The following is a 24,351-nucleotide window of genomic DNA, read 5'->3' as shown; positions in this document are numbered from 1 at the left end:
CCCTTGCTTTGGGGATGGCTTTTCATGGCTTATCTCCAAATCCAGACAGACTCTTCCCTTGGCGTTCAGGAATTTTCCAATACCTTTTTGGTTTGGCTTCTCCTTCTACCACCTGTCATTTTGGCACTTGGGAGGCAGTGCAATACTAGGAGAGGCAAAGTTATTCAGCCGCAATTATCCTACCAGCCAGAACAGGATAGCTGGGTATTTTGTAAGATGGAAAGAAATAAAGGGTCTGTCTTACCGGAAGACATAGTCATGGGAGTCAATCTCTTCGCCCATCCTGGAGTTATTTAGTATTCCCCCATTCCCCACAACGGCACAGCTGATGCATCTTGGCATGCTGCTGCTGCTATTGGCCAGGAGAATCTGCTGGTGGGGGTTTGGAGGCAGCAGGGACATGACCTCTTTCACCACTGTGAAGCACACAGAGGGGAGAGTCAGCATCAAGAGCCTTGGGAACAGACACAGGGGGAACTGTACAGTTTCCACCATGGGATCCATCTAGCCTGTGACAGGGAGATTCTGCAAACCTCAAGCTACTTGCCACAAGGTCCATGCCAGGAGTTTGGTGGTCCCACCTGAATATGCCCTGAGGCACTCACATGAGTAATTCAGCTCCATGAAGCCATATGGTGGTGCAAAATGCTCCAGGCGGTTCCACTCGCTATCGCTGAAGTATCGCCTGTCTGTGAAGATTGTGATGTTGGGCAAGAAAAGATCTCGCAGCCAGTCAGACTTGGCAGCTTTGGCCTTCACCGAGTCAGAGCAGGTCTTGAAGAACAAAAAGAAAATGATAAGGCCTGATTAGCAGGGAGCTGATGAACCTAACTGTCAGTGTGTGCATCTGTGTCTGAGGATACAGAACAGAAAAACTCCAGTCATACATCACATCCTCCTCTGTGTTCCCATCATCATGAATGTGAGGCACAATTTCAGTATTACAAGAACCAGCTGATGGAAATCACCCACAAGGAAGTCGGGCTGACTCCAGGTCTCTAAGAATTTTTTCTTCCGCAAACAGGCCTGCGACACTCACATCTTTTACCAGAAGCAGAATCACTTTTACAGGTTTTCGGCATCAATATTTAACATAACTCAACACCTGCGTCAGGCCTAACCTAAACATACCAAATGAGGCCAGCATCATCTGTTGGTAATGCACCTCACAGGGTCCTGGCCTCAGAGAACCGAGCACATGAGGAAATACAATGAGAAATGTGTGGGATCAGATGACCATTATCATCACCTTTAAAGATAAGAAAAAGCATTCAAACAATTTGCTCAAGGTTAAAGAGGAAACAGGGAGACATACAGCTGGGATGGGAATCCAAGCCTGTTTACCCTTGGTAACAAGAGTGGCTTTACTACAGCCAGCAACTATTAGCCTGTGTGTGCAGACAGAGAGCAGACAACTCCACTGTGGTAGACCTTCAGTTAGTCAGTTTGGGCCTTCTTTCTCAGGCATCTTCCCCAAATATTTACTACAATATCCACTGAAAGACAAAATAGAGGACCAAATGGATGTGCAGGCTCAGCTCAAATCCTCAGCAGTAACAGCACTGCATGGCCAAAGCCTTTTGAGCCTCTGTCATGCAAAAGCATGACATGCAAAAGCATAACAGAGGAGGTTCCTCATCTCCTGCTTGCTGTTGCTTGGGGTGTGCTCTGCAGTTAAGCTGAGCTAACTGCTATGAGTAATGGTGACAATTTTATTGCAGTCTGAGAAGACAGACCTAATTCTGCCTGCTCACAACTCGAGGGCAATGAGAACATTGTGGAGGGTTCAACATTGGCATCATTTCACTTGGAGCACTTTTCATGTCCAAAACAAGGGACATTCCCTTCCTGCTCAAGCTGTACTTTATACTGTCCAAGGTCTGGGATTTCTTGTGCCTCCGCAGCTAGACTGGATGAATATCAAAGTGGGAGAGTTCTAGGGGAAAGTCTGATCATGCAGGAAATGAAGGAGGTGTCTTCAAGCTACGGAGTTGCTTCTGAGTCACTCTCTCCTTGCAGAGCTAGGAATCAGGTTTTAGAGTGAGACCTCACACATGCCATTTGGAGCCACATCTTCATTAAAGACACTCTGTGTGCATTTTCTCCTCTTTCCTACGCTGAGAAAGAGTCTTCCACACTGTTCCAGCTGTTCTGCACACCTAGATACTCTGTAACTCCAGCTACACTGGAGTAGCTACAATACAACTACTCTAACCTTCCCCTGTAAGTGCCAGGTCCTGCTCTGCATTACTGGGATGGGTATGTGGGCAAGGGGGAGCACACACTCTTGCAGTTCATTGGATGAGAAGACAAGACCCCCGGGAGTCACCAACCCCATCAATGAGCAGGACCCCTGGTGACTTAACCCCAGTACACCTACAAGCAGGCACTAACTCTGGGCAGGAGGAGTGAGGGACAGCCCTACATGGCATGTGCGCTCTCAGCCACGTAGTTCTCCCAGTTTCATTTGTAATCTGAGTGCTTCTAGCCCAGCAGAGCCCAGTAAGGAGGATGCACGCTCTGCTCCACCAACAGGCACAGCTAGCAGGCACTTCTGCTGTGACTCAGTAAGTCTAGGTCAGTATATGAGCTCAAGCATCTGACAGCCAAGTTCTGCATTTAACAGAGTGGCAAATCTTTGGATAACAGAAATATTCTTTAGGCTAGCTGCTCCTCTCCTAAGTGGCTCAATGCCACACTGAAGTGTGCACCCCATCAGCAACATAATGGCTGATATGGCCAAATGGAGTGAAGGGGAGTAACACTAAAATACCACAGGGAGGGGAGAGAAAACATCACAATGATGAAACCCATCCCCAGATCTTTCATCAGTCCAGTTCATTTACCTCTGCTCTCTGTACATATCTCCCAGGGCATCCTGGGCACCCTGAGTTTGGGGAGCAGGGTCAACATTTTCAAGAGCAGCCCCTGCTCCAGTGGTAGAGGTCCAGGCAGAACAAGATGATGCCTGCAGCCCTGGCATGCCCCTGGAGTCACAGCTACATTCTCCTTAATACCACCAAAACAGCACATGGCTGTAGTGGAGGGTTGTGGCATTGAGACTTCAAATGGGCATATGGCTCTTTAAGACCATCAGGTTGAAGCAGGAGCTTCCATGCTCTGCTGAGCTGCTTAAGCCTTCCCTCCTCTCTGAGCACATTAGCATCATATAAAGGACATTTACACCCATATGTAAAGACATTCCTCACTCTAGTGAGAGCCACCTGCCTGCCCAAGGCTCCCAGTGACAGAGGTGCCAGGGAAAATGGCTGGAACTGCTCTGGGTATGCTTTAAAGGAGTTACCACCATGAGATGGAGGACAGTGTTATGCACCACAGCCTGCTCTTATCTGCTTTGTCACACAAGATACTGTGTGACACCTGGGAGAATCTCTCATCTTTTTGTTTATTATAAACCACAAGAATAGAATAAATACACTCTTTCAGCAGCTTTAGCCGTACCTTTCCCTCGTGGGGTACACCCACATGTAGCAGAATTTTAGCCAATACTGACAGAAATCCTTACAGAAGAGAACAGTTTCTAACATACTGTCTCCAAAGCAGGCAGGCACAGATTTATTGATCATCATCTAACCTTTTTCTTTATTTTCACCTTAATACAAACAACTAATACAGCTTCTGCCCCTGTGCACTGAGCCCCTCTTCATCATTGCTGCCAGCATCATAGCTTACTGCCTAACACAGCACAAGCGTGACAAGTTTCCCTCTGCTGCCAAAGCTTTTGATTTACTTTGGTATGTATATGTTTGGATGAACAGACATACACACAGGCATTCCGACTTCTGTTCTCCCACCAGGCGCCTGGCTCTTTGTTTAGCTAGGTTGTATGAAACCAAGATCAAGGCAAATCTGGGGGCTGGAAAGCTGAATCTTCATAGGAATACAGATGTTCAGTTTCCAGAGAGACCAGGTAATGGATGGGACACCTGTATAAGGACCACTATGTTAGTGACAGACACCTAACGCCTGCCAGTAGGCGTTGCACGTGTAGGTGCTACAGCACGTACCTTGGGATGCTCTGTCGCAGGGAGTGTATAGCCTACACTGCGTGCCTAAGTCTCCAGTGCAACAGAGCAAGGCGCCTTAGTGCAGGACCCACTTCATAGCACATCTAACAGGAGTGGTATTTTCCCCAGCTCCTTGTGCATTTAAGCTCCAGAAAGAGCAGGTCCTGTTGACATTCAAAGAAAGTAACCCATGGAAACGGGCACAATTACAACAACTGCTCATACTACAGCATGACAGAATTGGCGAGGCCAAATGAGCCGTACTCGTACAACTCTCCCTCTCTGGGTCCTGGCAGCATCTGCTTAAAGTAGCGGAGATCATCCACAATAGCAAGGGGCACACTTGTGCTGCAGACAGCGGATAAGGAAGTCAACAGGAGGTGTCATTCTTGGACAAATACACACGGCCAGCACACCTACCGATGGTGGAGATGAGCTGTCCAGAACGTATTGGTCCTCAAAATCCCACCGTGGCTCAGATTTGAAGTCAGCAGCTTTCAGTTTTTTCTTTTCTGTCACTGCAGCAGCCTGAGTCACAGGTCTTAAGCCATCAGCTTTTGCTGATGCAAGAGTTTCTTTTGGCTTTGCTTTGTCTTTGGATATGCTGCTTTCACGAGCTTTCTCCACCCCAGAGGCTGGGCTCGCCATCGTCTTCTCCATGGCTGCCTCCACCCCAGAGGCTGGTCTTGCCACTGTCTTGTCCTTGGCTCCCTCAGCCCCAAGGGCTGGTTTTGCAGTCATCTCTTTCTTGGCTCTCTCTGTCCCTCCAGGGACTAGTTTCACTGTCTTCTGCTTCTCTTCCGCTTCCCAACTTGATGTGCTCTTAGTCATATTTTGTTCAGGCCGTGCAGCATCCTTTCCCAAGGTCATCTTTAAGAACGTCAAGTTCCTATCAGCAGAATGGTCTGAAACCTTTTGCTCATGGGTGTCCACTTGTACAACATTTGGGGCATGTTGGAAAAACCTGAATTGCCTGAATGCAATCAAAGGAAAAGCAGACACATCACACACATTTTCCACTTAGCACTAAACACCCTCCAGCCTATTCTGAGTGCTCTTGATTGAGCCCCTTTCTGTGCTTCAGAGCACAGCTGCATACAGCAATCACAGTCAGAAGATTTGCTTTGATAACTGTTACTGAGCTTCTACAGGAAAGTAACCTAATGCCATGTTTGAAGGACTCTGCCTGAACCGGATTTTGTTTACAACTTTACCATCAAAAGGCTATTCAGCTTCCCGTACCCTTCTGTAGGAAATCCTAGATATCTCACACTCATCTTTGCATTTGGCTCTTGAAATATCCACACCGGCAGTAACTGCGAACCAGCACAGACCAGTTTCCTCCCACCCCAAGTAGGCAGGACCCACGACAACAGCCCCAGAGAACCGCAGGAAGGTGTTCTGGGGAGCCTGCCTTCAGGACACGGGACACGCCAGGAAGGCAGCCGCTTGGTTCCCTACCTTCTCTCTACCCGAGAGAGCTTCAGAGACAGAGATGCAGCATGAGGAAACCTAATAAGTGAAACTCATTCCATTATCTTTTACACAGCTTGAGCTTCAGAGATTTGAAATTACAGACAGAAAAAAATACATATCTTACTGCTACTGTGCTCTTTGTGAACTGGCCCTGCCTGAAAACATCAGTTCACAAGCTGAAAAATGTAAAATCTCTGCATTTCATCAGTCGCCTATAATATGACAACTGCCTGATTCAGAGGTGCAGCCAGGTACATGAACCTCATAAGGGGATACAGCTGCAAACACCAGAAAAGCCACCTGCAACAAGAAGACTGGGCTGAAACCCAGCAAAGGGTCAGGACAAAAGCGCTGAGTTTTTCTCCCAAACATTCATGCTTATCTGCAAATAGTTGAAGGGTGAACCAGAAAAGGAAGTTGCAAAATTTCTGCAGCTGAGCCTTTATGTACAGGAGAGCTTTTCAGGACATACCAACATAGTTGTGGCAGTCTAATTTCACACTCTCATTCGCCCTTTTTATGATCCATTTGTTTTAGAGAGCTGTGGATTGCTTCCAACATGACAAATGGGTGAAAAAGCACCTCTGTAGATAGCAGGCTGTAGATAACTCTCTGAAGCTTCAGTAGCACTTGAGCTGCTTTCTCATTCATTAAACTGATTAGAAGCTTATCACCATAGAGAGGCTTTTAAAAATCATTTTGTTTCAGATAAATACTGGACCTTCCCAACCATATAAGAAAAAGAGTTTTTGGTGAACAGCCTATCAGCTCTTCCTCTACTTCCCCTCACGATCGATAGCCACTTTCAACCAAGCATGCAGGAGCTGCTTTCTATCACAGTGCTTCATGTATAAGCCTGGGTTACTGCAAATAAAGGGAAAATTTTATACTACTCTAAGTAAAGAGAAGTTTGGTAAGGTAACACAGGCAGATCTTAAATACCTGGATGATTTCCTGTTATGTTGTTAAAAGGTCTTTAAGGATTAAAGGGCAGAGAACAGCAGAAATAGGACAGTATGACAAACCATACACCACATTTTTTCCCCGTGTACTGCCTCTGCAGGAATAGATTCTACCCCACACCTATTACATTTTAATTTCAAACACTGAGCCAAACATACAGCTACTAAGATGTAAAACAGAGAGCCCTTCACATCCAAATGATACATCCCAAACCTTCCTGCAGTCAGACCCATACGGCGAGCGAGGCACTTGTGCCTACACAGGGTCCTGCTCTCCTGCCCAGCTTTTTAAATGCAGCCAAAGGGTCAATCCAGCTCATCAGATTTCTGGCTCTAGAGCCCACGCTGGCAAACAACTGCAGACACACAATGACATTTACTGTCATTTTTGCTCTCCAAATCACAGAGCCGTTAGAGAAAGACAGGATAAAGCCATGACAAAAATGGCACTTTCTGTATTTGAGCTTGCACATGAAGGTACAGAACCAAAACACAGATAAATAACCACACACAGCCTGTTCCTGGGTGCTTCGCTACAGATTGCAATGCTAGGGACATCTGCAGCATGTGAGCCTATGGCAGAATGAAATGGCTTCAAGCAGCTGGGCATGGAGAGCAAGTTCTCCTCCCTGCTCCGCCACTGATGGGTTCTGTGACCAAGAGCAACTCACCTTCCTAAACCGCCTTCCCTTTCTTTCCCTCCAGGTTGCATGCCTTGTGCAGGCTCTGACCTCTCCAAATTGGTGGGTGCCCTCCAGGTGTGCTTTCACAGTGGTTCAAGCTGATCTAACCTCACACCTTATAATCATACCCAGAAGAGGCATTCCCAGCCTGGTCCCACAGCACTGGCCCTTGCTGAGTCCAGGTGAAAGCTAACCCTACCAAGATGAGCTCACCAGCATGGCTGGGACCACGTCAGGGTTGGGGGGGATGCTGGGGACCAGTGCTTCCTAAGCACAACACAGGGTGCCACCACCAGCACGAGCAAGCTGAGCTTCCAGCAGGAAAGGCTTTAATACCAGCTGTGTTCATACATCCAATACTCCTGCCAGTGATACTGGAGACATTTTACCCCAGCCTACATTGTAAATCCCTCCACACTCATTTTTGTAGGATTTAATCATTTATATCAAAAATAGTACGCATATTGATCACCTCTGCATGACATCAGTGACTAAGGACACTGCGTACTAGTGTTAGGAATCAAATGCTGAACTCTAAATACAAAGGTATCCCACCAAATTCAGTTTCCAGCAGTGCAATCCAGACTAAGGCTGGATGAGGTCCTTCAGCAAGCCACCAGGTAAAAGCAAATCCTTTGTAGTGCCAAAATACGAAAACATGTACTGTTAGAAAAGGGAAAGCTGGTGTTGCTGTAAACAGCTACACAACACAGAAACAAGGAAACAGTGGAGGACAGCGGTCCAGTAGAAGCAAGTCTTTGACTACAATCTTCCAGCACTGCGCTCTGGTTGTACACAGTATGACCTGCTAAAGTGCAGGGGTCATCTAACTCAGATCAGAAGTACAAGTCTGAGGGTAAAAAGAGAGAGATAGAAAGAGAGCATGAGCACTCCATCTAGCTAGTGTGTCTTACAAGGAAGTGGGTCTCTTACCTGGAAGATACTCTCTTCGACAAGCCAAACAAGGAGCCAAAATTAGCAATGGAGATGAGAAAGAGTGTTAAAACAAGGAGCCAAGAGAGGACCCTGGGAATTTTAGGAAGCCTTCTCCTGAAAAAACACATGGTGAGGAGCTAGGGAGAGACAGCGGCTCTGCTCCTGCTGCCCAGAGGCACTCACTATGCAGTGCTTCCCAAAGGTGTGTCCAAAGAGTGGGCTGGTCTTCTCTCTGGATTTCCCTATGAGGACGTGCACACCCTCTCTCTTAACGCTCACAGACGCTCTGCATACGGATTCAGTTTCTGAGACAAGACAGGAGCTTTGCACTGTTCCTCTCTCTCGGCCTAAGCTTACTGTAACACAGTGGGGAAAGAAACACCTTTTTCAGCAAATAAAGGAGGTTTCCTATACTGTCTTCAATGAGGTTAGTCTGGTATAAGAGGGAAAAAAACGTTTACCTCTAATCTGGTGGAGGCATCACTGGGAACATCCATGTGAGTTATGTGAATAGCTGTCATTATAGTCAAAGCCATTAGTTTTCAGATTACGATCTACCCTAAAATATATTTTTATTTTCTTCTTCTTGTAGAAATTGCTTGTAGTTCGAATCCAAAAACAAACCCTGCCCTTAAAAGCTGATGGCTGGATAGGCATCTATTTTACCTAGTGATTGCTTTGGGACAAGTCAAAGTCAGACTCCTTGCAAATACACCTAGGACTAGAGCAATTTGTGCTTAAAAGCAAATTAGGGTTTAGGTAGAGCATTACAGGATGGGGTTTGGAATCAGACATTCCCTTCCCTCTGTAACAAAGCAGATCTGCCTCTGGGACAGCTGGAAAAACTTCAACTCAGCATCTCACTTGTTTGAAAGGTGCTGGTCCATCACAGTCTAACCCTGCCATTGCTGATCAACTTGTTACCAGCCTGCAACCTGAGTTCCCAAGACAGCTCAAGACCTCGCCACTTGAACGCAGAGAGCAGCAGTGTGCGCTCTCCAACTGCTCTTCTTTCTGAGCTTTCAGTCAAGTTTTCCCAAGTATTGAGCTGGAACTGGTCTTTCAGTTTTGGTTTTGAACTCTTGCCCCATCTCTTCACAGTGATCACTGAGTGGTCAGAAAACAACAGCGATGTTAATTTACTACTGAAACGGAGCACAAATGGATTTCAGCTTGTGGCTAGTAGCAGAATTTAAAAGAGCAATATCATCTTGGTGACCTCCCCAGTACTGCCACTTTGAAATTCATTTTGTTTCATGGGAGCATTTAATATATCTAAATTTTATTCTATATAACATTAAAATATATTTATATATATAAGTAATATATATATGTATTATTTATATATATTTCTCACATGTGTGAATTATCACCACGAACAGACAGATGCCTTCTGTGCTGCTGCCCTTAGGAAGACCCTGGCCATTCAGCTACTGCCCAATACAGCCAGGCTTTGCTCATTAATACTGCCAGCCAAAGTAAAGCTTTACTGATGAAATGTGCACATGGATTGCTCCAGGTGTAATGAATCCCTGCTACAACCCCTGTAGGTTTGCATGCATTTGCATGGAGCCCATTAGCACATTCAGACTTGGACCATGTTGCCTTTTCCTTGCTATGCAGCACATGAAAATCTCTCTCTCTCTCTGTTCCTAGTTCCAAAATATGCACCTCATCCTCTCCGTGGTAATTACACAATCAAATTCATCCTTTTCAAAAACTAGCAGTCTGCCCGGAGATCGATCTTCACCCGTCCACAATGTATCTCCCTACCAGCAGAGGGAAGGGTTAGAAGAAATGAACACTATGGTTAGGGAAAGGCCGATCAGTACCAGAGATGCAGTGTCACAAGCTACAGCAAGGGGCTGCTTTAACCCATGGAGAACAATTAAATATTAATCCCAACAGTTCAAGCGGAGATGGCCATACTGCCTCTTACTAAAAAGGTTGGTTTTGCACAGCTCTTAACAATTAAGTTCAGATACAAAAAGCCCTTTGTGGTCAGTAGCACAAGTCTCAGAAGCTAATACACAGTTACTGAATACACAGAGAGCTTAAGCTGTTTGCTTTGCCGCAGGAAATGCGGTCAACGGGTTTCACAGCTACCTTGAACTAATCCACGCATCACAGCCAAGCCAAGCTGCAGGGATTCCTTGCATCAGGCTCAGTGGTGGCTATATTCCTGCATTGCCCAGGCTTCCTGACAAGTTACTGCCTCTGGATTTAAGGTAAGACACTAGGCATCACTAGGAACCACAAGAGAAAAGCAAATCAATGCCACAGATTTGAAAAGTCCTTGAAGAAACACAGGGGAAGACTGTTAGCCAGGAAATAACTCCGCCTCCATCTACAGCAGAACATTTTACTCTTCTGCAGACTGAACCTAGGATCAAAGGAGATCTGTTTAATAATTACAGGTACTTAGAAAGGGACCGGTCAAGGTGCTGCTAAGCTCCCGCACAGCCCTGTGGAGTTCCAGGCAATTTTGCAGACACTGACTACAGATTCGGGCATGCAGCAGAAAAGCAGCAATGTTTTGCCCCAAAGTTCCCCAGCTTTATGTTCCCTTACACAGAGGAGTATCAGTCCTAAAGTACTAATAAGCAGCATGCATGGCAATCACCTCATTTTAGTCTTCCTCTTCCAAGCCCTCCGCACCTTCAGGCAAACTGCCTGGAAGGAGCTGCTTGTGTGCAACTATAAGGCTTTTATTGTTAACAGGCTCCCAAAGGGTATTCTCGAGGCAGCAAACATTTTCTTTCAACATCCTCCGCACAACATTGCTGCAAAATCAAGAGCCACAAGGGATAGAAAGATCCTATAACCAGAAAAAAAGACAGCTTTCTTTGCTTTTAAGGAACTATTCTGGCAATAGGAGAGACCATGTCTGTAGTACTCTATGTCCAGGGAAGACTGGGCTTGGAGGGAATTATCCAAATCTCTAGCAAGCAATACTAGCTGAAAGCAGGCTTATTATGCAAAACACACAGCTTCTCACCTTCTTGCATTGGTGTAAGAAAACAAAAACCAAGAACTAAACGTTGTCTTTCATTTCCTTGCAATATTTGCTCACAATCTCTCTGATCCCACTGCTGAAGACAGTCAATCAGAAAGCTCAGGCAGCTGGGCTGGTTCGCTCAGAAACACGGTCAGATCAGGAGGTGACTCTCACGGGAAACAGGCCTATACCGTAACATTCTCATCCCAGGCTAGGGATGACCTTGGTGAAAACTGAGGAAGATCAGTCCAAGAATAGCACTGTTCCCTTATAAAGCTCTGTAAGAAGCTGATCCCTGGGATACACAAGCCTCCCAGCCCACAGAACGTTATTTTCCAATCACCTCCACAGCCAGTGAGATAACAAGCAAAGACTGAACCTACCACAGGGGTTGGTAACCTCTGAAGACCCACAGGCCGGAGTCCGGCTTCCTTCTCCAAATGAGAGGTTTTGCATGCTTCTGTGGCAATCCTACTGGCAATCCCAGGAGATGCCGCTTCTTTCATGGTGCCGAGGCTCTTTGCTCAGCACGCTGCTGCACATGCAGCATGCGCAACTACCTGCATTAGCATTCACACCAGAAATTCCTTGATTCTTTAATACTGTGAAAACAAGATGCTTGTAGCAAATTCTACCCGGACCTATCCAGTGAAGATGGTTATTTGTTAGCACTTTTCCATCTCCAATATTCCATTTGATTCCAGAATCCACATAAGTAGATCCTTAGTTATATCCTGGACAGATAACATGCAAATTTGCCACACTGTTTTTCAAATAAACAAACCATATCACCATTAGGTCTTAAATTACGTGTGCTGTGGGTGCCCTTTAAGCTATGGCAACAATTTATCAGTGTCCACGTTCTTCAAAGGATCATGTACCAAATGCTGTTTACTCACATACGCTCTGCGCTTTCCATTCCCCTAGCATGGCTCTGGGCGATGGAAGGAGGCACCCCAAGATGTACTGTAAGAGCAGATCTGTTCTAGGAACCAATCAAGGTTCACAGTAGGACAAACTTGTCTTTCAGTAACATCCACAGCAGACCAAACCCAGTAATTGATTGGAAGCCTGTGTAATAAGGAACTGCTAAGGAAATGGGGAGGGTCTGGACCTCCCCAGTTGATAGCTTTGCTTGATGACACAAAAACTAAGTTAAAACTGGGAGAGAGAAAAAGAACAACACTGCCTGCAGCATGACGGCTGCTCAGCAGCCACACCGTGGACTAGCAAAGGTTGGGCAGCACGACAAGGAAACATTATTGAAAGACTCAGGGCTTGGTCTGGGCATGCTAAATTCTTGTTTCCCCTCCCCGTTCAGGCTGACCATACGGTGGAAGAAATAACAAGACCAGGCCTCTGCGCAGGTATTTGTCTTGCTTTAACCATCAGACAAAACTGAGGACAGCCCAGAAACTTCCAAGCCCACACTGCTTCCAGGCTCATTGGCCATTTTTCAGCAAGTCCCTTTCCTTCCACACCAAACCATCTCTCCAAAAACACTGAACAAAAACCCAGAGGAAACAGCATTTACTGGACAAACCCTCCCACAACCTCTCCTAGTGCTGCACTTGCAAGTGTTCTCCTATGGTCATCTGACATGGGCAGGGTCCTCCAGCCAACTCACACACACCACAGCGAGTCCTTTCCAAAAGCAATCACTGCAGGAAGGGGCAGGGAGGAACGCTCTGATTTCTGGTCTGAATTTGGCCATATTACAGCATCCATCCACTGAAACTTGCTCTAGCTGTCTGTTAGCACAGTGGTTACTCAGCTACTGAGTGCGTGCCCTATGGCCATAGCTATAGGCATTAACTGCTCTGTATTAAGCCAAGTGGATCAAGTTTTCCACCATGCTGCTTTCCTCCTCCTTGAGCTGCTCTTGGGGCTCTTCTCTCCATTGGCCCCATTCTGCTTAAACTGCACACACTCACAAGGCTCTGCTCCCTCGCTCAGTTACACAAAGCCAAAAAGCCTGATGAGCCACTTCATTTGAGAGAATTCAAAATCCAGAAAAACACCTTCCCAGCAACAATGGCTGGACACATCAGCTGGAGTTACACATGCTGGAACAACCAGGCTTCCTTTATCCAAATCACTCCCTCAACAGCCTTTTGTCTGTGCCACCCCAGCAGGAAGCCCAGCGTATCACTGCAAAGCTGACAGACAGACAAAACTGACAACACTTCAACGCTCATTTGTGGGTTGTTTTTTTTTTGTTCAGTGCTGATTTGTGGGTTGTTCTTTTCTTTTTCCTCTCTAAACCTACTTGATGAAAGGGTGGAATATATTCTATTCCTTGACTAGGCATCTCTGCGAACTCTTCCCCAGGTGCATGGCATTACTGCAGGCAGGTGAGCAGGTAATTTATTAACCTTATGACCAGCTGGCTCTCTATCAGAAAAGCAACCTCCCCAGCTCCTGCCCCTGACAGCTGCTAGGAGCAGGAGCTTTCTGAAAGTCAACCCCACCACTCTTGGGAGAGAATCACAAGGACCACAAAGCCCAAATCTCTCTCCATAGCTCAGTGGGAAATGCAGACACACATCACAGCATTTCACATCTGGCTGTGAAAACCGAGCCCTGGAAAGATGTGAATGTCTTCTTGCTGCTAAAGGTCTTTCTCATACCTTTCCCACTGAGTCAGTATCATTTCTCCCAACATTTGGCAGGACACCTACGCCATCTGGCATCTTTTCAGGTGAAAAGTGCAGGAATGCAAGATGTAAGCCTGTTTCTTCAGTGGTGTAAATCAGTGCCTCTCCACTGCGTCTCTGCCTTACACTCGGAAAAGATCCAGCCTCACAGTGCCCTCCTCTCTGTCCTCAACTGACAGGTTCATGGGAGAACTGCAGTCACACTTTCAGCTGCAAGACTAGCACAGCCACAGGGTCCTGCAAGTAGTAAGATGGATCAAGTGCTGGAAATCATGTGCTTCTCTCCTGTTTTCCCTCTTTTGCCTGTCTCTTCTCCTTAACAGTTCTTCTCCTGTTTTATTTAGGCACCTAGAGGCTCCTATGTGATTAGTTATCTCCATCCTCTTCCTGTTAGCTTGGCAGAGGCTTTTGCCAGCCATGGAGAGACACTGCCTGTTTATCACACTGCTTATACAACACCTATCTGTCTCACACAGGGAAAATCTCAAGCAAAGTAATTGCTGGGCAGGAGAGCAGCATGCTGTGCTATTGTAGTGGAAATCCAAGATCCTTATGGTCAGGAATCACATGCCATCCTCTCCCGGTTCCCTGGGAGCTTCTTAGCATCTGTTCAATTGGGGATTGTCTCAGGGGCCTTAGATCTCTGGGAAGGACACTAGTCTTATACAGTTTCAATGAGGGCCAAGAAGACCAGCCAGCCTGTTTCTAATAATAATGCTGTGCAATGACACCATGCATCTCCTGTGAGCTGCACTTCCTACGACAGGCAATATTCCAGTGAGACTGTGGCACACAGAAGTCAAGCAGGACACATACCGAGTGCGTTTGTTCCCAGCTCTGCATCTCAAGCCTTGTGTGTCTTTTTTTAGGTATCAAATGAGACTGACCAGGCCTGTACCAGAGAGAGTCTAAGCCGTGTTGTCAACAAAATGATGCCAAATTAAAGTGATACCCAGTCCCTGTGATAATCCCCGCTGGCTGTGCTAGCTGGCTCTTACAGCTCTTTCCTCTCTCTAGCAGGCAGTTCTCATGCACTGTGTCACTACATGCTCACTCACCTAGACTGAGTAACTCACCAAAGGGCCACACCAATGAAAGCTGGAAAAAAGATCTCAAGAGGTTATTTCATCCAGCTTCAATGTTATCTAACCATCCTCTTCCTGTGTGGGCTGGGTTTCTCTGTCCTGCAATAAAGGATTCCTGTAGTGTATGCCCCTGTCCTCATGGCAGGATAAAGCTGTTTGACCTTAGTGAAGAAAAAGAGGAATGCTGGGGTAGAGCTGTGACACTAAAGAAGAAGAACCGGGGTAACAGAGTATGTGAACTCCAGTAAGCTTGCGAGGGGAGCAGTGGCATTCTAAAAACTGTTTTTTAGGGGGAGATTTTATCTTCCAGCTATTTTCAAGCTGCCCATGAAAGCAGAAGAGTGTTAGGGCTCAGTCCTTATGTATAAACCATCACAGTTTCAACAACCTGACCATTCCTTTATTAAATGGTATTGCTGTGAATGGGGTGGTGTGACAGCTCACTAAAATGTTCTGAGGAAGTTGCAAACTGTCCTACATACCTCAGTTGTTTAAAAAACTCCTGTCAGAACAGTTGAGATGGAAAATTATCTCCTTGGCAGTTTGCTCTAACACCTCATTCCAGCAGTCTGTAGAGCTGCCTTCAAGGGACTCCAATCCCAAGCTTTCTTTTCTTCCTATATCTATCTTCACAGGTGGGCATCCACATCAGAGAGTAATACTGGAGGAGGAATCTGATGTTACTCGAGCTGAAAACCTACCTAATTTTGACACAGTTTTATGACTTTGGTACAAAGTCATTTGTAACAGAAAACAGTTGGCTCTTGAGCCTGTACTCTGGACTTTGGGGAAATGCCTCTTGGGAAGCTACCTGTGCTGAAATGTCCTGGCTGGGACACAGCACTGTCATATGTTGCTAAGAACCTGCTAACTGTGGTGTTAGCAGGTGACTTTCTGTTCTGAAGGCTAGGTACTTGTATGGACAAAATTCAGGATGGTCTGTAGCATCTTGCACTTTGCTGTTTCATGTGCTGCTCAGTAATCATCTCAGCAGAGGTGGTGGAGGCCTGCAAGGTGCACCCTTTTCTGTGCTAGTCTGCTAAAAGAGCTGCTCCAGTGACAGTAAGGGTGAGGAGTGATGGTCTTCATCACTGTCACAACTTTAGCTGGGTGAGCAGGCAGAGAAGATGATACATCTACATCCAGCACTTTATTAATGGTTTCCAGCAAAAGTGCTCCCTTGGGAAGCCTGCCTGGCCCCGGGCTCCGTGACAGCTGAGCAATACCGCCTGTCTGCGTGGGTTCCCGTGGAGCAGTGGGAGTGTCACCTGCTCTCTAGTGCTCCAGCCACCCTTTTTCTACAGCCTTTTGTGGCAAATGATTTCTTAGCAAAGGGTGAGTCCTTGTTTGCCCAGTGATATCCTGTACCCCGGAATGATCTATATTGTGCATGACAGTTTGGTAAGTTTTGTAATGAAAAGCCTGTGGAGGTGGTGCTGACGTCCTTGCTTACCTTCCTTCAACAACAGATGGGCCCAAGATGGGCTCTCCTAAGGTGAGCGAGTGAGTGGGGCTCTTAGTGGCAGCATGCTGTACCTCAGCACGTGGTAGGATGGCAGAGCTGAGAACTGAGATGCTTTTGTGCAAGCTTCGCCTCTCCAAACAAATCTAACAGAAAGGGGGATGCTGTGGATTAACTGTCTCTCATGTCGTTGTAGTGTTTCTGTCTCCGTGAGAATTGCAAAATACCCATGTGTGATCCTACAGGCCTTTGTACATTTAGGTTTACAGAAAGAGGAGGCAAAGCGTGGAACTGAAAATGTGCTCCCAAGATCACTTGCCTTGCAGTATTGGCAGATAAGTTACTTAAAGTGATTCCAGCAAACATAGGAGGGAGTGGTGTAACAGCGGTCTGTTGTTCACCAGTTCTGGTTTTCTCTGTGCATCGGTTCCACTTGCTAATTGCAGTGCTAAAAGGAAATGCTGACCACCTTTTAGATCTGTTTGCTTCTTCCCCAAGAATATGCTCTGAGTCAAACTAGGTTAATAGAGTTGATGACCAAGTTGCTGTTGCAAATGGTGATTGCTGGCATCAATGTGACTCAATTTGGCCAGGAGGAAAAGCCTGTTAATATTGGTGATGACTAAGCCTGGCTTGATTCTGGGGTGTCAGGTGAGGTTAGCAGAGCTGGCAGATAGAATAAATGGGACTGAATGGATCTGAGCCAGAGTCCACGACACAAAATCAAGCAGCCTTGAGATACCATTTTTGTTGACTGCAGACCTCTGGTGCACTTGAAAGTTTGTAGCAGATGAACTTGCACCTCAGGTATATACAGTGGAAGGCCTTTTAAATAAAGCATGCCCTATTTGTTTATGAGTAAATGGAGCTGCCATCCTCTGGTTTACTTAAAGTCGTAAGGTCAGACCTTGTCAAATGCTGATACCAGGATGAGTAAGAGGCTGGCTGAATACAGCATTTGTCAGAGAACAGTGAACAGTTGAAGGAACTGGCCTTTAAGAAAACCTATCTTGCAATTCAACAGAAATGCCTAGGCCAGAAGTAGATTTACAGGATAATAGAGAGTCCAAAGAGTAACCCCGTGACAAGGCAGGGAATACTTTTTCCTGGATTGATTAGATAGCAGATCACGTGATTTGCTTTGTCTTTGAAGAGAAAGAAGAGTTTGACTAAAAGACAGTATGTATTTTCTCAGATGCGAGTTACCATTGAGAAAAGCTAATTCTGAAGTCCAAGAAACTGTGTGGTGACTGTGTACTTAACGTGTTTGTGGAACACTTGTCATACCCAAGTAATTTTAATAGACTGACCTCCTGAACATTGGCGAAACACTTTGGCAGTGGTGAAACAACCCAGCTGAGACATGAAAGCTGCTGGAGCATTACAGCTTCAGCTAGCAGGAGCCTGAGTGGAGGGCATGAGTAGGACATTGTGGTAGAGACACTTGCATCCACGTGAACCTGAAAACAAAAAGATAATCCATGTCAGCTTTGGGCAGAAGCAGGACTGTTGGTGCCACCCTGGTCAAATTCTCATGTGATTAACTAAATTTTACTATTCTGTCTCCTTTCTATTTGTTTCAGAGATCTTCTGTCTGGAACGGGCTATCTGGTGCTGTAGCATGGCTAATAGTGTTCCTCCCATGGTTGCCTTTTGGTATTAAGTGAAGGAAATGCAATAAGGCAATTTGCAAGTGCTTTAGGGTAAATTACATAAAGGTGGGGAATCCTGGTGCTCATTATGTACACTTGGATTTTCAGACTGCTTTATCATACAGTTAGAGAATAGCACAGCTAGTTAAAAGGACATAAGTGTTATTTTCCTAAGTCCTTGTTTTCCTAAGGAGTTTCAGTGTCCTCTTGGTCTTGATTATTTTGTGTATTTACTTGCTGGGTTTTAATTTCTGAAGTTAACTGGGCTGGTGTTTACCCTACAGTTACAGTGTCATGACGTAAATATGAATTCAAACACTGTCCAAGCAGAAAGGTTGGGTGGAACAAGGAGGGTATCATTGATGTGAGCCAGTGAAATAGGAAGCAGTGGGATGGATTGCTTAGGAAGAGAAGGAAACTTCCAGCAGAGAAAGATAAACAGGCCCAGACAAGGATGGTGTTTCTTCAAGGACTTTTCAAATCTGTGGCATTGATTTGCTTTTCTCTTGTGGTTCCTAGTGATGCCTAGTGTCTTACCTGGCATTTTAGAAGTAACTACTACAGAAACTCCCACATTTTTCAAAGATATAGCTGTGATTTGTGTGTGTGTGATCTGATAAGTCAGATTTGGGGACAAGCCTAGGTAGTCAATCATTTCACCTCCCCGCAAATTTGTTTCCCCAGGCAGTACTGTTTTACCTATCAGTCACATTTTCACTTCCTTATCCCCTCCCCAAAGGTCACGGTCATCTCCTTGAGCTGCTGGGCTGTAACGTTTATCTTCCAAAATGAAAAAGCTCAATTTCCAAATGGTCCTTGCTGACATTAAAGGACACATTTTGCACAAAGGGATGTCAGCTGCATGGAATTCAGGATGATGAGAGGGATTTGAAAGAAATATTGTGGTTTAATAGGGATTTCTTACCTTGAGTCCAAACAGTTTACAAGATGAAAAACTGAGGCATGAATCTGATGCTGTTATTTATCTTAAATCAGGACTTTCTTCACACATGAACCACTCATGTCCTCAAAATAAGATACTCTGTTCAGCCTTCTGCTTTCCTCCCATGTTTGTAGCAGACAGAATCTCAGTGCTCGTTAGCTGCAAACCTGCATGCGTCCCATCAAGTCAACTCTTGATTAGCTCAGACAACTGCTGCAAGGAAGAGCACCCGTACCAATGAAAGCCTTGCCAGCTGCTCTGCACTGAATCACTGCCATTACACAGTAGTTTTCAACATGTAGTCCACAGATTTGCAATAGTCTTCAGATGCACATCTGCTGCCAGGAGGCAGGTCTTCTCTGCGACTAGATTTTGAGGGATCTGGACACTGCAAGATGCCAAGTCACCCGTCATGTGAACTAGCAGTTGGAAGTGTATGTTTAGAAGGAGTTACTGAACTGATGTGAATAACTTCATTTACTACAAATAAATGCTTTCACTATTTCCTTTTCCACCCTTCCTTTCCCTTAAAACCAGCCTCTTGAATAATTTCTACTTTCATCAATTATCAGTAGCAGAATTCCAACAACTGAGTCACAGGAAGAGCACACAAAGCAATTTCTCACAGTGCACGGGCTACTATTCTGTGTTTCTTTTCCAGCGAAAGGCTGTAACACTGCTGGGTAAGTCAGCACACCACAGAGAGGCAACGATCCACAGACTTCAACCTCAAGGCCTTCTCCATCATAAGGACTGCAGTGTGTCTTTAAGGGCGTTAATAAAACAACGTAAGAGCAAGGTACAAGGATACTAGAACAACGTCAAACAAATTGCAAATACATGCTTCCGGTCTTATCTGATGCTATAGCAGGCAAACAAAATCTAAACTCAAGTCCTGGCCTCTGGAAAGATGAGGTTTTGAGGAACGCATCTTCCCTCCCCCACAACGAAGTATAACCACAGATCTTGAAAATGAGCTTTTCTTCCAGTAGCTCTTAGCTAGCTTACAGCACTTCATAGAGACAACAAATACTCATTCCACAAATGAAGCAAAGCTTACTCTTGGGGGGACTGAGGGAGGTTTTAAATGAAAGCAAAGGAAAAAGAAGAAAAGAAAACCTGATTCTGACCAGGAAACTACTCAGACATGAAAGGGACTGGGCTGAAGCTGGTAAAAGCATGAGCTTTCCTGTCTGTAGTAATCACCTAAGTCTAGCCAGCCTCAGGAATGCTCGATAATACGTAGATCACAACATACAAGATTCATGACAAATCTGCTAAGAAGAAAAGGATTGTGCACATCCTTCTCAATCCTCTCTGAAGCAAAGTAGTATTTGAAGTCTTTGGTTGAAGCTATACAGGACCTCATTGCTGCTTGTATAAAACAACAGCACCATCCAGCGGATGACAAGTACTTGCAGTTGCATCGTTTAGGCAATTTCTCTTGCTGTGACAGTCCTCCTCTACACAGGACAGGTCTAGTTCAGAAGGTAGCACAGCCACAGCAGGGCAGCAGCAGAACAAGAAGTCCATCAGTGCTTGCTGGAATGATGCACATTTACAGCAGCTGTTCACATCACAGTCAGAAAAGCTCTAACACAAGCACCACGCTATCAGCAAATGCTGCTGTGAGCAAAAGAACGATAGCACTTGGCACTTGTGCTGCTGCTACTTGGGAAGTTTAAATTCCCATTCATTTCTCCCTGTTACCCACACATTTCTCGCAGCACTGCTCCAAACATCAGAATTCAACTTCAAAGTCATTTGTCTTCCTAGCCGCAAGTCTCATTAAACTAGCAGTAAGAGCCCAGTTGCTAATCAAATGCAAGTCAATGGGCAATGCTACATGAACAGAATTTCAAGCAGTATGTATCAGCGATTGAGACATATATTCAAGCAGAAATAACCCCTTCGTCTCCCATCACATTTTTTTTACATTCATCTACAAAAAAATTGCAGGATATAAATTTTCTCCTAGTCCAGGAGGACTTGCATTTACATTAGCTCTGAGTAAGAAAGGGTGAGACACTTCAGAAGGAAGGTAAAAAACAGCTCCAAAAAGAAACAAACCTTCTACCACCAGGGAGCTCTGTCAACCGCAAATTTCACAGCACCCTCTCTCTCTCAAAAATATTACACCTCCCTGCACCCAGCCTGCAAATTCTCAATCACCACCGAGACAGAAAAATTGACTCCAAAGGAAAGCTAAGCACTCATCACATCTCACCCTTGGATTTTACTATTGGGAACAACTTCGTAGTCAGATAGGCGGCAAAGAGACCACATGTGGCCACAGGTGGAAAGTATGCAGCTACTGCTGTCATGTTTCTCCCAGTTAGCACTGGGAATTTTGGAGATGTGTTGGGACTGCTTAGGATTCCCAGTGAAGATTCATCTCATTCTATAGTAGCATCCCTAATGATTTGGCTTAACAGGTGAAAACACAGTCACAGTCCCTAGTCAGTATGAAACAACCCTCTTAATTAGGCCCCCTCTTCAAGGTAAATAAAAATTAAACAAACTACATAATACTTACTCTTTGTTATTTATTGGTCTCAATACAACTTAACAGTTAACAAATATGAGCAATATACACAGCATTCTCAGCAGCTGAGCATACTATGACTCACTACATACAAGTATCTCAGTGACCACATTCCTGACCTACTTTGGGAATTAAAAAGCATTGAAGATGTGAAATTCTTCCTTCTAGAAAAATCTCAGAGTTTTTGTTTGGGATCTACTGATTGGATGGACTGATATGTAATATATATAACATATATATAGTCAAAGTTAAAAAACTATGACAAAGACTTCCACATTTTGCTCCATTCCTGTCCTAGTAGGAGATCAAATTCAAATACATAAAACTAGTGCTCCATTTTTTATACCACGAGTTTTCCTTTAGGAATTCTTCCCACCTGGTGCTGCTTCCGTAACTCTGGACACGTACTCACAGATCAGTATCTCGACTATACCATTGACATTTAGAGAGGACTCAGAAGAAAGATCACATTTCTGAGACATGTCAAAATGCCTTTAAAACCTCACCTTTGCAAGAAAACTTTTAGCCCCATTATGCAGGAAGGATAGTAAAACACACACCACAGACACAGGGTAGCAGAGATCACTGTACATTTTCCACTGCCTCTGATATTATGTTGTTCAGACAACTCTTACAGAAACGTAGGAAGAAAAGGCTGCAAAATTAATAGTTTTATAAAGATTTGTCTCTTCGGCCTCTTTTGTACAGTCCTCATGTCATACCAATACATGATCCAAGAACAAAAGCAGAAGGGGTAGGAAAGGCAAAGTTGCCTTCTTAAAACCGGCAACGTCTCTGCCACACATTCACTTACTGCTTGACTACTAAAAAGACTAACTATAGCCATCAGTTATTGCCAGGTTCAGAAATGGTTATTTCACTCTTCAGAGGAAATGATATTCTCTAAAAGGGACTTATCTGCAACGTGATTTTTGAACTTTGTTCCCACCATCCTTATGGGAATAAAAACAGTCTATGATAAGTTCAGAGAGACTGGGGATTTAATTCCCTGTCAGAAGCATGTACCCTAGATACAATGATTACGAGGCACAAGGGACTAGGGGGAAAAAAGGGGACTTTTTTTAGTACTAAGATAACTCGAAAGCTGGTCTGGAAACTCCCACTTGTTCTCCTCTGGTGGATACTAACACAAACTTTTACCTTTGATTCATTCTAAGAAATACCCCAGAGGAAATTTTTCAAAATATTTGACATAGTTTGCAAAGATCATAGAACTACCCTTAATAGTGAGAAAGGCACAGTAAAACTGAAAATAACAATGCAGGAGCAAAAGAGAGAGGGTTTATGGTGGGTACAGACCACAGAGAACCCTTATTTTTCCTATCTGTAACTGCTCTACTGCTTCCTTCAAAGGAAATGACGATGAAAACTCATCTCTTTGCTACCAGATACATTTGACAAATTCACTAGCACAATTTCCCATATTGTTGGCACAGACAACTATATTGTCCAGCCTGTCAATGCAGCAGGGCAAGCCCAATTTTAGGTAACTTATGGGAGCGCCAGAATGCAAAGTTGATGCTATGCAACCATACGGCACATGGCTTCTCAATTTCACAAGCAATCTATGCAAAAGAATTTAAAAGATCAATAGAAAAAGTCTCCAAACCCGTAATCCCCATCAAAGCCACGTGCAGAAGCAGAGGCACTCTCCCTGTCTCCATTCCGTTAAAGTTCCTTTACTAATTTTTTATTTAATATGGGTCTCTATTTTGTGCTCAAAGACTGCCTGAGTTTGTACAAGGGCTGAGAAACATTCAAGGAACCTGAAGATGCCTAACAAAATGCTCTCATTCTGATCCACACAGGAGTAGATCAACACAGCACAATCTATTCTTTATCTGCAGGGTAAAGTATCTTAACATTAGTTTACAGGAATGCACGCTGTGAGGTAAGCAGAATGTGTAAATACAAGTACCAGCAAAAAGCCACAGCTACAAAATGCCTTAGCGAAGATCCGCCACGGCTCACTCAAATCGGGCATGCCGCTGGGGGCAGCAGCGCGCACCTACGCTGCTTTGGGCGCTTTCCTCAGGGGGACAGAAGATTCACTTCCTAAGATGCCGGTGCAGGCAGATGCCAAGACTACCGCAGAACAAGAATTTACCGAAGAACAGTTTAACCCATGGCCATCTCGACTGCTACCACCGCTCTCCCACTGGTGCCCCCCGGCACCAACCTCCCGCCGACCTCGGCGGCCTGCTCGAGTGCGTGCTAGGCTCACCAGGGCCCCTCACACCGCCGGCGCCCGCCTCGCAGGCGCGGGCGGCCGCCATACGGCGCTCTCCGAGCGGCCCGGGGGCGCTGCCGCTCATCCTGGAGGCTCCTGCCTGCCTCTGGCTTCCTCCTTCGCCCGCCGCCCAGCAAAGCCCCGGCCCCAGCCCGCGCCATTTTGGGGGTAGGGCAGAATGCCGCGCCGCGAAACGCATGCGCGCTGCGCTTCTGCGGCGCCTGGAAGGTGCTGCCGCGTCACCGGTAGCGCATGCGCGCAAGGCACCGCCGCCGCCGGGTCTCCAGACAACGCGCCTGCGCACTGCGTGGCGAAAGCCAGCTTTTTCTCCGGATTGCTCGGCTTACGGGGACCGGCTAGGGACAACCCAGGCCAAGTCCGCATCTCAGTACGGGTGCCAGGCGGGGACGGGTTTTTCCCATTGCGAGCCGCTCGCGGGGCGGCCTGGCCTCGTTGCCATAGCAACGGCGCGCCGGCTCCCCTGCGGCCTGCAGCGCCGGGCCGCGCCGGCCGGGCCTCGAGTGCGCCGCAGCCAGGACAGGGGCGCTCCCTCCCCGCCGCCTGAAGCTCGTGGCGTTGGAGAAACGTTTCCCCAGCGGCCCTCGCCGAGCGTCAGCGCTTGTCTGCGCTTCTCCCCCCACAGCCTTCGGGCTCACCCCGGCACAGCTGTGCA

The 24,351-nt window shown here is 45.9% G+C and overlaps 1 protein-coding gene across 1 annotated transcript in view; it reads right to left on the bottom strand.

Annotated features, from left to right (window-relative positions):
• Window positions 1–23,839, bottom strand: part of ST6GALNAC1 (ST6 N-acetylgalactosaminide alpha-2,6-sialyltransferase 1) — a 28,990-nt gene extending 5,151 nt beyond the window's left edge. The window contains exons 1-4 of the mRNA XM_085304747.1: window positions 23,673–23,839; window positions 4,449–5,001; window positions 606–774; window positions 245–416 (exon numbers count right to left, since the gene is read on the bottom strand). Of these exons, the coding sequence (XP_085160873.1) occupies window positions 245–416; window positions 606–774; window positions 4,449–5,001; window positions 23,673–23,839 (1,061 nt within the window). The remainder of the gene's footprint in view (window positions 1–244; window positions 417–605; window positions 775–4,448; window positions 5,002–23,672) is intronic.
• Between the last annotated feature and the right edge of the window lie 512 nt (window positions 23,840–24,351).

The sequence above is a fragment of the Rhea americana genome, unplaced genomic scaffold (genome assembly GCF_003343005.1).
Source record: "Rhea americana isolate MKP2758 unplaced genomic scaffold, rheAme1 scaffold_21, whole genome shotgun sequence".
NCBI lineage: Eukaryota > Metazoa > Chordata > Aves > Rheiformes > Rheidae > Rhea > Rhea americana.
Note: the sequence above shows the minus strand (reverse complement) of the source record. Positions and strands in the feature narration are given on the sequence as shown.